The following is a 14,471-nucleotide window of genomic DNA, read 5'->3' as shown; positions in this document are numbered from 1 at the left end:
CCAGCGATCCATGTTGTGGCAGCAGCGGGCAGGTCATGTCGGCGCCGGCGCGGCAACCCTCCAACAAACTGCTCCAGGATTCTGCCTGCCTGCTCTGCCGCGCCTCTTGTGCTTCCGGGCTGCAGCCACCTCGTGCAGGCGTCCCTCAGCGCCGTGGCCGCGCGCCGCGGGCCGCGCATCATCGCCCCCATCGTGAGCGCTCGCGATGATCCTCAAGTCAGCCCAGCCAGCCAATCACCGCGCACCGCCTTTCCCCGCCTGTGTGTAAACTGTGGCGAGAAGGGGGGGCCGGCCCGCCTCTGCTCTGCTCTGGCCCTGCCACAGTAGCCACCGCTCTCTGCCCGCCTGGTCCTTCGTCCCTGCTGCCATCTGACCACCATCTGACCAGCAACTGCCCATAACATCACATGCTGGGTTGGCAGATCTTGGTTTAGCCGCTCTCTTTCCATTTGAAAAAAAAAAAATCTCCAGTGTGACAGGCTCCACCAGGTCGTGGCCTTTTTGCCCCAAAGCCCCAAGGAATGCACCAGAGAGAACGTTTGTTTTTATTTTTTTTTTTAAGCCCTGCGACTGTGTCTCTCTGCTCCCCCCATGGCCCCTCTGTCCTCCTCCCTTTATGGGGACAGGACAGAGCCTCGAGAACCCAACCCAGATTGTCATCAGCTGATGATGATGACACAATTCGCTGAATGACAATCAGACACCGTTCCTGAATCCCCACCCCCCACCACTCTGCTCTGCAGAGGCTTACACCCCCCTGCCACACATATACACCTACTTTAACGTCAAAAACACCAAATGTTGATGTTTTGAAACTTAATTTATTAGTGTGTATTTTCAGCCGTCAGCATTTTGGGGATTTTAAAGAGATGCATTTTTTTTTATTTGGTCCCATGACTTCCTAACAATTTCTCCCTGGGAAATTTATGCAATTTGAAATAATTATATTAAAACAAAGATCCAATCCAATTGATAATTGCTACTCTAGTTTAAAAAAGGAGGAACTATGCCCAATTTCAAAATGGATACATGTTATTCCAAATATGTTACGCAATCAAGTTTAAATCGGGAGATATGGTAGAGATGACACAGAGAACCCAGAGTGTACATTTTCTGTTAGATTTAAGCTAATTTGGGGATTGAAATAAAAATAAAAGGAACATTATATGGGTCCGAATCAGTCAGCTATAGTTTCCAATAAATAAAAGCATATTTCATCCTTATGTTTAAGGTTCACACATCTTGGATTTAAAGTTATAGAAATGTATCTCAAGCAGTCGAAAAAAATGTATGTTTTTACATTTATACAATAATACTATATTATTACACTATAATTATGCGAGGCGTTGACTTAAATTGAGTTCATGGCTTCAATTGTACAAACCAAAGAACATATTTCTGTGATAATAACATAGTTTGAACGAGATTGTGTGAGTTTCTCCATCATCTTCTCTCTTTTTTTTCATCCCTCAGTCACCACGTCGTGTCCCGCATCTCTTACCTTCCCAAAGCAGAGCTTTGATTGACAGTCGTTTTATTTTCAATACACAGAAGCTGTTGCCCAGATGATGTGTCTGGGGAAGAATGGCATTAATGTGCAAGCTAGTTGAACGATCTGGTTACCTGAATGGCACTATGCATGGATTCACCCGCCTGTCGGGTCTCTTCAAGTTGATCAAAAGAACCACGATGTTGAGTACGGATTTTGGCATAACGACAAGATCATCGGCCATGCCAAGTAAGGTCAACGGTTCACATACTAATGATCCATAAATGTCAACTTCATCTCGTCACCTCCATTCAGCCAATGGAGCTGTGCACAGGGGTCCTCACTGGACCGAATCACAACCTTTCAGCCAGGTGAATACATGTGACCAGGGGCGTTTGTAGGACTCAAAGAAAGGGGGGGCTAAGCCCCAAGGGGAGTGTCATGTCACGCAATTTGTTTGGGGGGGCCCCGGATATCCATTGTTTCCGACAGTTCATAGATTGGTTCAATCAGAAAGAGTGTGCTTTTTCTCTGTAATTTTGCTTGCATTCAGATGATAACAAAAGAGACAGAATGTCAGGGTCATTGTGATACTTTATGCTAATTTGGACACTATCACTTAGATAAAGATAATTCAGCGTCAGATATACCATTCAATGGAGAGAAAAAATGCAATAATGATATATATGAATGCTAAGAATAGAGAGATGTCGATAGTTATTTCTTGTATTTTGAATTCTCTCGGTCACTGGAGACAGTTTCTATCTGTTATTCCCTTTTATTTGCCTCAAGTAAACCTAAATGTAAGCAGGTAACACTGAAGCGCCCCTAAAATAGGCCTAACGACGCCCCTGCATGTGACTGTACACGGGAGGAGATGTTCAAAGATGGCCTCTGGTATCAGATGTGAATGATATGAAATCATTCCCTTTGTTTCTCTCATGATTAAAGTCTTTGGCTCGATCCTTTTGTGTTCTGACTTCGACAAATATAGTATCTCTGAGGGGAAAACCATGTTGCGAGGCTAAGTTTTGATTTGACTATGTTAGGCTGCGAGGACTGGCTGGTTTTGCATACAGGTTGTTGACATGCAGCTCATTCACACACAGTGATGGAAACATGCAAATGGACATTTGGAACCGAAAACCTCAACGGACTCTCACAAAGTCTACTATTAACCTCTTTTATTATAACTCAACTAGAATGGGCACTCGGTAGAGCGCATACCTTCGCATATCACAAGATTGGGCATTGAATTATGAACATTTTAGCATTAGTTGAATGCCAATTGGATAAAAATTGACCGCGCTATGGTAGAAAGAAGATGTTGACCTTTTCATGACCTTGACCTTTGACCCGACCAGTCCCAAAATCTAATCAAATGGTCCCCGGATAATAACCAATCATCCCACCAAATTTCATGCGATTCAAAGAAGATTTTGACCTTTTCATGACCTTGACCTTTGACCCGATCGATCCCAAAATCTAATCAAATGGTCCCCGGATAATAACCAATCATCCCACCAAATTTCATGCGATTCGGTTTAATACTTTTTTAGTTATGCGAGTAACACGCATACAAATAAATAAATAAATACACAGCGATCAAAACATAACCTTCCGCATTTTCAATGCAAAGGTAATTACTACTTCAAATAAATGAGGAAGATGCTCGGTAACTGCTGGATAGAAATAGGCAATTGTTTACTAACATGATGGCCAGTGCTGAGAGACAGGGGGAAGGGGGGAGGAGAAGAAGCACATGTCAATTTTTGGGGATTTCTTTCAAAAGAGAAAGAAGCCAAAGTCTTTGTACTTCCTGAAGTGTAAGTGCCCGCCTAGCTGTTGGGTTAAATCAATGTAAAACTCGCAGTTCCTGGGCTGTCCCGCTTTCTTCCTTCTTTTTTTCTTCTTTTTCCTTCTCATATTGCTCTGTGAGCAACACGTGTTTTCATTCACAGACCACATATTTTTTCCACTGGAGAGGAAACTGGAGGGCAGTTCCTGACTGTGAGTCATCACCGGTGCCCCAGCAGCTAATAAAGTTACACGCAAAAGCAGGGACTTCTCTCTTCAGTCCGACTTATGGATGAAGTTGATTTTGTGTTTTTGGACTCCCCAGTTTTTCCTGACATGTCATTCCACTGGATGTTGCAAATGGATTCTAAAGTCTGAGTCACATGTCCCGCCTCAGGACACTGGCAGAGCGTGAGTTTGCATGACTTTGTTCTTTGTTTTCCATGAAGGGGCAGGATTTATGTAAAAATAACATCGATCGAAGTATTTTTTTTGATTGTTTTTTTTTGTTTGAGTATGTATGACTAAAGTTTTAGACTTATTTCCCCCAACTAAACTGAATCCATTCAGTACAAAGCAGTCATTCAGGCTACAGGAGTGTGAAACAAAAAAATATCTAAAACTCCTAGTTCTTTTATTTATTTCACTTTTTCTTTCTCCGTCTGCAGCCCGCCGACATTCCTGTAAACCAAACTCACAGCTCTGTTATTCTCAGTAAAGACCCGACATCCCGCTATGGCAGCTACGGCGCTCGTCACAGAGAACTTTAAGTTTGTGTCGCTCTTCTTCAAGAGTAAAGATGTGATGATCTTCAACGGTCTGATTGCTCTGGGCACCGTGGCCAGCCAGACCGCATACAACGTTTTCGCCTTCGAATGTCCTTGTTCGCCTGGGAGGAACTACCTCTACGGCCTGGCTACCATCGGTGCTCCGGCGCTGGCCTTTTTCCTTGTTGGAATAATGATGAACAACAGCACGTGGGACCTGGTGTCTGAGTGTCGGCTCAGAAGTTGCCGGAAGCTGTCGGGGGCCTCTGCCTTTGCGCTGCTGGGAACCATCGTCGGTCGAGGTATGGTGGCACCTATAACGTGGGTAGTTTTCTCTTTGCTGCAGGGCCAGGCGTACATGTGTGCCTTCAGCGAATTCGTCGACCCCGGCACGCTGGAGGGCTTCCCCTCAGGTCAAGGGCCGAAGGTAATGGCGAAATTCCCGTGTCAGAGCAGTGTTCCGACAGAGCTGTCAAGCTTCGGTGCTGAAGTTGAGCGACGACTGAAATTTGAATCTCAGGTAGTGAAGTACTTAATTTTTTTAATTTATTTTTTGCAAGACAGGCTTAGTTTTATCCTTAGACGTTGGTTTAGTGTAGCTATTGCAGCTGGGCACATGTAAGGGATGTTACATATCGATCAAAAATAAAGGCCAGCCGCTACCTTTGATCTTATTCGCCATCAAAACCCATGAAAGGATTACTTACACATGAGGAGGTACAATTATTTTCTTTTCTTCCAAATAACTAAGTGAGAAAATACACCGACAGCCTTACGTGGTGGAACTATTTCTTCATCTTCATCTATAGTTGCCAGATACAGTGAGGTCATTGAGTACAGGTTTGGGGCGCAATAGTACCAGACCTGGCAACCCGCTGTGAAGACAAGACTTCAGGAGGCACTGCACACTGTGACAAGACATAGTTTCATCTTTTAGCTTTTTACTGAAGCTTTATAATGGGACTTTGAAAGTATCTTTGTTTGAAAGGTTCAACTATTCCCATATAAATTAACATTATCTTTTGGCACATGTGGAGCAATGACATTTTAATACGTAGACATTTTTGAAGCTATTTATTTTGACATTTGTATTTACTTTTTATTGTAAAGTAATATTGATTATTCATTGCTTATTTAGGTTATATTTTGATATGTTAGAAGAGCTTTTTTCTTATGATAGTTTTAGTTTAGTTCATTGTGATTGTTGTTTTAAATATATTTAGTTTTAGGATTCACTGATTGGGTAACACTGGGCACCTGTGGTTATATGTAGATGGTGGTCGGCACAGGACCAGCATGCACCAGGGTGGCCTCTGTTTTTTTTTACCAGCATCAGCACAGAGAGGAAGTGTCCGCGTTTTGTTTGTTCTTTTTGTTTGTTTGGAACATAAATTATCAGAATAATAACGTACCAAAATGGACATTACTTTCTTTTTGGCTGCGTCAACTCCGAAACCCACGGTGCGTCAGTGGCAATTTGATTTAAAGTTTCATTTGATTTCTAAAGGACAAATGGCCACTACAGTCATGATAACATGTTTAGCTTCATGACTAAAATGTAAGTCTCTGGGAAAGAAAAGTCTCTTTGGGCCCAGTGGCATCACATGACACTGCCCAGAAATTGTAATTCCATCGTTTTTGGCCACTATGTAACATTTGCTTCAAGACCCAGCGTTCCTTCTGCGGGCTTGTTAGAGACATGGCGAGGAGACAAAGGGATTAATATGAACTTGCAAATATAAATGTAACGGATCCATTGGTGTTGACCTCAATGCTCTCGCTTCTTTTCAGCTGACAGGCTGGCTGCTGGTGGCGGTAATGTCAGTGACGGTGTTCCTGATGCTGTGCTTGAAGCGCTGCTCCTCTCCACTTGGCTACCAGCAGGAGAACTACTGGTCCCAGTACCGCTCGAACGAAAAGACCCTCTTCCAGCGCACTGCGGCTGTCCACGCCCGCCAGCTGGCCGCGGAGAACGTCAAGACCTTCTTTGGCTTCGTGGCCCTGGACACGGATGAGAAGGAGCAGCTGGCTGAGCACCAGAGTGCCGGTCCCATCTGCAGCACCAACTGGAACAGGGTGACTGGTGTTTACCTCTACAGGGAGAATAAAGGACTGCCTCTGTACAGCAGGCTCAACAAATGGGCCACGTACAGCTTGGAGAACAACGTGGAGGCCATGGAGAAAGAGATGGATGTGATCAGCTGAACGGATCTTTCTGGAAGGCGGTCCGGTGACTGCAAGCATCATTGCGTCAGTGTGCTTCAAACTGAGTGGGTCATCAAATAGCAACTACAGTGCAACCCCCTCCCTCTTCTCCTTTCCTGTTCCATGACTTTCTCTGACAATCGCAATGACTTTCTGAAACTGTTTCGATGATACCTCATGAGACCCGCTTAGTTTGAAGCATGCTGAACCCTTTCGTTCATTATCAATACAACTTGTCCACCCTCGGCTATGCTCCCAGACGGACACATGGACAGCTGTGGACAGTGTGTGGAAGACAGGTTTCCGGGGGGGGGAGGGAAGTTACTCTACCACTTGTAACGTAGTGGCGGCGTGGACAACTCTGGACAAGTCTGCTTGGTCGTATTTACACATATGTTTATATATGTTTGTTTGCGCCATTCAAATGATATGAAAAGTACCCTTTTGATTTACAGTGTTTCAGTGTGACCCAAAAATCTGAAATTATATATTTTTTTAATCAAAACATGAAGCGCACTTCGGTACGTTTACCTCCGGTATTACCATGTGTCTTGATACAAAAATAAAAAATTCACGTGTTTTCCCATAACAATATAACCTCACCTTCAAATCAAATTTAGTACATCAAACCAATAATTTTATTTAAGTTAACATATTTAATAAAATATCTAATACATCTAAAATAAATTAATTTAAATTCAATAATTAAATGTTAATATAAACTAATGTATAAAATAACTAAAAAAATTGTCAAACTAAACAGAAGGAACGCCTGGAAGAAGGACTGAACCATGGACCAAGTTGGACCTGGGGCTGAGACTAGGCACTACACCACACACCACCCCTGAAAATGTCATGCCTCTTCCTGCAAATGCAAATTTTAGAGCAGATGCCATAAAGGAAGGTCCAACCTGAAACACACACATTTTATGAGTTTTTATTAACACCATCTAACCTAAATAAATCTAATAAATGAAATATTCATTACATTTTGTGTTAATCCATTAAAAATATATATCTATTTTGTAATTGTTATTTTTTGATGTGTCAAACTATATTTAAATGTGTCTGCCTCAAAGAAGGCTTGAGTTTTTTTTTGAAAGTGTAACCTAAAATAAATTAATGAAAGTTCATACATTTTGTGTTACACTTATTCAATATATATAAATATCTTCGTTTTTTAATTGATTTAAATGTATCAAACAATATTTAAATGTGTCACCTCTAAGAAGGGCTTGAATAGTTTTTTTGAGTGCAGCGCGTGTGTTGACGAGCCCGTCTGCTCGACCTAATTTGCAAATCAAATTTGATCACAACACAGGCTGAAACTAGTCAAAGAGAAGAGCTCAGGTATACATGTGGTGCTAGAGAAAGGATTTGACTGGAATCAACTCAGATTCCTCATGGAAAAGGTTCCATTTGCAATGTTCCTTTTAAAAGTTAAGTTCCTTCATTAATAAACTCAAAACCAATATGTTTGGCAGAGTACTGTCTCTATGGGCTAAATATCGTCTCCAGTCCAGCCATATAGATGTGACATTGAATGTGGTCCTGATTATGTCACCTCGACATCTTTTATGGGTTATGTGACGTCATCTGCTGGGTTTTTAAATACTTTTTCATCTCTTTTTCATCTCTCTTTCATTATTGTGATTACAATCAAGCGTGGTTTCTTGTCATGCAATCCCCATCATCTAACTTGGGATGGTCCCTGTGTTTCTCTACTGACGTACAATAATACAACAATAATCTGGCCAGGCAGATTCAGATGCTCTCTCTGCAATCCTGCAAGCCAATGGGAAGAGAGTATGCTCCACCCTTGAGACACTTTTACTGGATTTGAAAATGCTCACAAAGTTTCTGTGCACAAGACTTTAAGTAGTGTTGGCATAATGTGTTTTTGTGAGGTGAAAGACTCACTAAATATTATATAATATATAAAGAAATGAAAAAATACTTTGTTACAACTGCTGTCCAGACAAATCAAACACGGGTTCTTTACACATAATTTATCTACAAATGTTTTTCTAAGACACAATGTGTGGCGGAAAGGTATCATAGTGTTCTGTTTAAGAGTAACTCATATTGCTGAAGTCTGAATAAACACAGAGACAGCACATCTTGACCTCGGCACCAAGGCGCCAACGAAGCAACCTAAAGTTGATCTTATTATTGTATTATTATTTTATGTTCAGGGTGCAACTTTGTTCTTCTTTTTCTATCCCTCCCCCTTACTCAACAGGGCCGCAGACAAGTAACCTCTCACATGCATGCACCAAGGCCTCGGTATGGCCTTGGTGCATGAGTGGAGGAGGGAGGGCACTGCTCGGAGGAGCAGGGGAGGGGGGAAGGGCAACCGTTGCAAACATTATAGAATTTGTATGAATCTCTGTTGAACTATTTTTCTGGTTCAGACCTCCTAACCATATGTGGTGAACGGATGCTGTTCACTAAATTTAATTATTCCAAGTTTATGTTTAATACATGTTTTAAAGACATTTGAGTGTTTCACATCGCATTTGTTTTCTCTAAAGGAGTTTGAAAAGGGTCATAACACCATGCAATTCAGCAGGAACTCAGCTTCTCATACAATGTGTCAGCCTACCTATACAAATTACACACTAACTGCTTAAGTTTATCTCCAAAAGTTAGAAGAAGGCTATTTAAATAAATATATTATACTGACTACCTGTCCAGGGGAACCATGCCTTCGCCCGATGTCAGCTGGGATCGGCTCCAGCCCCCCCTGTGGCCCTGAATCGGACAAGCGGTTTGAATAATGGAATGGATAAGTAATCGATCATCTTTAAAGCAACTTTCTGGTATGATTGACTAGACTAATTAATCTCCTCTCTCGTCCATTGTACTCTGAATTATATCATATTTGGAATCATAGTGGAGGATGTTAAGAATATAAAATACATACTTAGTACCCGAAGCACCATACCTTGTGTCCTTCTATGGCAGTAAGGCCCTGACCAGAGAGAACAGCACATACACATGCTCACACACATGCTTTGGAAATTGGAACATACTGACATTGCCGCATAAGAAGCACAGACTGGTACAAACTCTTTTTGACCTCGGCCAAAAGATGACACATCCACACAGGGAGGATAATTAGGCACGCTGGGGAGAGGCACGAACTATGCACAACACCCCCCCCATCCCTCAGGGAGGACAACTAGGAACTCTGTGCACCCCCTGGCTCTGGCCTCACCTTGACCGCTCAGTCGTAGAATTGAGATTTAATAAGAGCCGTACCTGACACCGTCAAATAACTTGTTTATGTAAGCAACAGATAGTTTCAATGCCTTTTTAGTTTCTATTATATTAAAGAAACCAGCACCTCCTTAGTAGAAACTGCACAGCTCCTGCTTTAGAGGGAGAACAACATACACACACACTGATGATGACGATGGTGAGAAAATCAGAGCCAAGAGGGTGGGACCACCCTGAGCTCCATCAGAAGGTGTTCAAAGTCGAAACCAGGAACACCTCCAACTGTTTTAACCAACCACTGCTGCTGTCGTGAGCCAAGAGGGTGGCACCACCCTGAGCTCCAACGATGAGATGGACAAAGTTTAAACCGAGTGACGTCTCCATCTATATTATCCAATCACGCTTGCTATTAAAGATTATAAAGAGTCATGTTCTCCATGAGAACTTTAGTCTGTTATCGAACGATGCTTTTTGCTGACTTCATCCAGGCCCGTTGCTGCACGTTAAAGATGTTGTGTCTTCGGACTTCTTGTTCTACCACACTTGATTAAATCCACTTTGTTTTGAATTTTACTTTGCCGTCCTGGTCATCTTTTCCCAACCTTCGACAATGATAACATTTTCTGTTGAGTACTTAATTTATTTTACGTTAAATATTGTATCTATGAACTATATTGGTGTTTGTTTTAAGAAGAGAACTGCACCTTAAATAATTGTGGTATATTAAAAAGAAAACAGCAATAAAAAAAACTACTGTACATTATTGATGCCAGATTAGTTATTAGAGGCGAACATTTAGCTATTTTGGTTTATTTCGTCTTTCATTAGATTATAGTTATGTTTACATTGTGTGCTCTGTTTCCTAAATAGCTACAGATTATGTATCTGGTACTGTATATTCTTGTTTTAGTCTCCATTCTCTACTCGACAGGCCATACTCCTGACCAGCAGATGGCGCTAAAGGGGCTCAAAGAAGTTAACCGGTAAAATAATCACTGACGAAGAAATCTTCACTGCGCATGTGTGAAATGCTGTAGTTAAGTTTCGCGCGGGCTGATTCAAAATATAAACAAGATGTCTTTAATATCCGCGCTGCAGTTTCTGAGGTTGAATGAAATTTCGAAAGGTAAAACTGCATATTTCATAACGTTTTTCATTATAATGTATATCGCGACTACGCCTAATTGAATTTGAGTCTTTCCCGGGTGTTTGACAACTAACCTAACGTTCGCTATTTCCCGGGTTATGGTCCCTGTCCTGAAGCCCTACACAGGAAGAACAGCGTCCAGGACTCCACTCACATATCTTGCAAATTAGACAATGCCGGCTGCTTTGGAAGCAAAACACAGTTAAAATTGAACTCGACACCTTGTACCTACGAGTCATTGGCGTTATCGGAAAACAGCTGTCTAACGTTGACACTGTTGTGCCGCTGTCTTGACACGTTAAACATCCCCAGCCCCGCGCGTGTAACGTGAAGTAAGCCCAGTTTAAATCAGCATTAAATAACGAAAGTTATCTGTTTGCCGAGTTAAAGAACGCAGGTGTATAGTTACTAAACGTGTTAACTCATGTTGTAAGGTTATTAACACACACCCACTGCTGATAACGTGGGCTAACATGTCATCGTTTTGTTTGAAATACATCGTTATATATGATTACATATTTTATACATTTCGTTTTCACACGAAACAGTTGCAGCTTTTACATTCCCTTAACCTAAACTGCATGTCTTTGCAATGTGGGAGGAAGATGGAGAACCCACAGGGAACCCACGCTGCCACGGGGTTAACGTGCAAACTCCACATAGATAATAATAAAGCTCAGACAACACATTTTATAGCGAGTAAAAAAGTGTTTCAAAGAAAGATATAAAAGAACAAAGGATAGCATTTAATGCATTTATGCATAAATATATGAATGAATCAGAACGAGGTCTGTGAACTACAAGTAGCCTACGGATCCGATCTAACAGGAAGTAACTGTTTATTTGACATCCGACTTGACTGCTGTTTTCGTCAACTCCCCCTGCTGCCGCCGCTTGCTCTCGTCTTCTTTCCAGTCGAGGAGCAGTTCATCTCGAACGAGCTTGACGTCTGTCGTGTTATTGTGTCATGTGTGTGGGGTAATTTGATAACTGTTGTGATTTCCAGCCTGGGTGGATGAGGTGTGGGACTTGGAGTTCACAGAGAGAAAATCATTGGATGACATCATAGAGGACGAACTCTCAGTCAGTGGAGACAAGGAATTCCGAACTTTGTACCAGTGTTTACTGACCCATGCTGCTAACCAACAAGATGAAGCTGTGCAGGTAACCTGATCCAGCTCTGGAAAATTCCGTTTATGTATACATATATATATATATACAGTTTACATGTAAATATATATATATATATATATACACACATATATATATGTGTGTATATATACACATACTGTATATATATATATATGTGTGTATATATATATGTATATATATATATATATATACACATATATATATATATATTTATACACACATATATATATATGCTGAAATGTACCAAAGCTAGTGGCTGCCTAAAATGTTGTGTGCTCCGATGTCGCCAAAAACCCGTCTTCCTTTTTTCTCTTCTTTCTTCCTTCCTTTCTGGTGGCAGTAGTAAGCATTGTCTTGTCTCCCACATTGCACTGCAGAGCATCTGGGCGATTCTGGGGGAGAACGAGGTGCCAATCAAGTCCCTGGTGGCCGTGCTGTCCTTCTTTGTCCTGGCGGGGAAAGATAAAACGGCTAACGTCCAGCAGAGGGTGAGCGGTCTGCACGCAGCCTCACTTTACCTGCTGCTGCTGGGAATCCCAGGTGAGGAGATCTGCGAAAAAAACCTCCACAAAGGAAGGTCTGTGTGTAGTTTCAGTGCAGCCACGGTGTCAGATTTATGAAACACGAAGCAGCATTTGTTTTCTGTTGAATAACCAATAATAGAAACTGCCCAGCTTGTCGTTTCACTTAACTGCTTGTGTGTGAGATAGCACCCATTAAATTGTTGAGTAATGAAAAAGACTTTGAACACAAACATATACAGTTATTATTTATTCCCTTAATCCTGAAGCAGATTGGATTTCACACCTAAAAGATCATTCTAGTTCGATGCAACGGGTCTTATTTATCTTTGTGTGTGCACGACACAAACTAAGCCACAGGTGTCATGAGAACCAAAACTCAAATACCAAAACGTGATGGTACTCAGAATTAGGCCTCGAGTCTAACGCTAATCTCTGCAAGGACTTGACAGAAATACTTCATGACGTGTTGTTAACGGTACAGGTGATGGTAGTTTGGTGGAGAAGCTAACATTTGTGTTCGACCTATAGAAAACTGTGAAATGGATTCGTCGTATCTTTTGGAATCAGACTGAAAACATGAACTGCTCTTTTGTCATTATTTAATTTTTGGTGAATTACGTGTGCCTGAATTCATACTGCTTTAATATTGTTGAAGAGGCCCTAACCCTTTTCCAATTAAAGTATGAAAGCCACTAACGGGCGAACGGGAGAACACGCTAGGAGGCGTGTTCTGTCACAAACAAATACACTGTCCAATGGGCTTTGTCCCTTTCAATGGTTTTAATCCTTGCTCCGTGACACATTAGCAGAACATTATTATTGGCCAATACAATTGCGATACATTACACATTGCTTACAGCACAGCACAGGATCCTGTCCACATGGTCAAAAACGGTTTGCTTCCCATCCCCACCTGTTCTCATTAGCAGGCACTTACCTATACGCTTTTTAATGTTACTGTGCCACCCTGTGTTCAAATGTAGGACCTGCATCTCCCAATCCACCCGGGGTTTCCCTCAAAGATATAAGAAAGCAACAAAACTACATTATGACTCCAACAAAAAACAGACGTTATGGCTCTAAAACAAAAAACAACAACGTTTTTTCATGCATTATATAACTGAACATTTTTGAGCGGTCTATTTGCAGAATTGGAATATAATATTCATAACTATGTTTTTGTTACATATGATCAGCTGCAATGATCATATCTACGTAGGGAGCTAGTTCTCTCTGCCGGCTAAATCCAGGACTAACGATAAATTAACAAAATGTATGTGTGTGATGGTGCGTAACATATGTATTGCTTCCAGGGAGCATCGCCACCAAGGTTTTCCACGAGGTTTTGTTGGACACGTGTTCAGACCTGACCTCTCACTGCTGGCCTGAGGACTCTGGAAAGAAGCGCAAGAAGGACGGCACGAAGAGCTCCCAGACAGACGGCAAACGCTCCAAACCACAGCGAAGAGAAACGTCAGAGGTATACGACACCTGAAATCAGTCAAACCTGCCGACAGGATGTGTGATGGCACAATCATTTATTTCAGACTTTCATAAATTGGCCTCACCTGTAGCAGGTGGAATATTGTGAGCTCAGATTTAAATGTCCTCAAACCACCTGGATTGATTGCTCTGATGTGAGAGTTACCATTACATATGTCATTTTTTTATCCAAAGCGACTTACAATACGTGCATTCAACCGAGAGTACAAACTAAGAACAACAAGAATACAGAAAGTAACCATTACCACCAGTTACCATTACAAAGGGTGACTTTTTAAAATAGCCTTTCCTTTTTCCACTAAATGAGAGCGCCAGACATGAGTTGAGGGCAACCTGGGGGAGGGGTCTTCTGTTAGTCAATCAAAATAATAAGCGCTTTTGACACCGTCAGCTAAATTTAGAGACTTATATTTGACAAAAAAGGGGACACGTGTTGCCCTATAACTGTATTATTTATTTTTATTTTGGGACAGTAGCTTAGATTACAAAACAACAATAATATTAAATCTTGAATAAAAACAGACTGATGGTGTTTTTGTAGTCGCTTTCTTGAAGAAATGTTACTTTCTTGATTGTTGTTGTTCTGAGTTTGTACCCGTGGTTGAATGCGCTTATTGTAAGTTGATTTAAATAAAAGATAAGAGTCAGCTAAATGGTATGTAATG

The 14,471-nt window shown here is 41.5% G+C and overlaps 2 protein-coding genes across 3 annotated transcripts in view; both read left to right on the top strand.

The window, feature by feature from the left end:
• The first annotated feature begins 3,500 nt into the window (after positions 1-3,500).
• LOC130207205 (calcium homeostasis modulator protein 2-like) lies at positions 3,501-6,774 on the top strand. 2 transcript variants are annotated; one of them, XM_056435696.1, is made up of 3 exons: positions 3,501-3,697; positions 3,955-4,480; positions 5,845-6,774. In XM_056435696.1, the coding sequence occupies exons 2-3, from the start codon at positions 4,022-4,024 to the stop codon at positions 6,256-6,258; spliced, it is 873 nt and encodes a 290-aa protein (XP_056291671.1). In that variant the 5' UTR covers positions 3,501-3,697; positions 3,955-4,021; the 3' UTR covers positions 6,259-6,774. The 2 variants fall into 2 exon arrangements, with proteins under 2 accessions (XP_056291671.1, XP_056291669.1); XM_056435694.1 differs by having other exon boundaries at positions 3,502-3,697; positions 3,955-4,573.
• A 3,753-nt stretch (positions 6,775-10,527) lies between these two features.
• Positions 10,528-14,471, top strand: part of ncapd3 (non-SMC condensin II complex, subunit D3) — a 30,395-nt gene continuing 26,451 nt past the window's right edge. Inside the window, exons 1-4 of the mRNA XM_056436249.1 lie at positions 10,528-10,606; positions 11,634-11,791; positions 12,157-12,319; positions 13,617-13,783. Coding sequence (XP_056292224.1) covers positions 10,555-10,606; positions 11,634-11,791; positions 12,157-12,319; positions 13,617-13,783 — 540 coding nt within the window. The 5' untranslated portion in view covers positions 10,528-10,554. The remainder of the gene's footprint in view (positions 10,607-11,633; positions 11,792-12,156; positions 12,320-13,616; positions 13,784-14,471) is intronic.

The sequence above is a fragment of the Pseudoliparis swirei genome, chromosome 17 (assembly GCF_029220125.1).
Source record: "Pseudoliparis swirei isolate HS2019 ecotype Mariana Trench chromosome 17, NWPU_hadal_v1, whole genome shotgun sequence".
NCBI lineage: Eukaryota > Metazoa > Chordata > Actinopteri > Perciformes > Liparidae > Pseudoliparis > Pseudoliparis swirei.
This window is presented reverse-complemented; position numbering and strand designations above follow the sequence as displayed.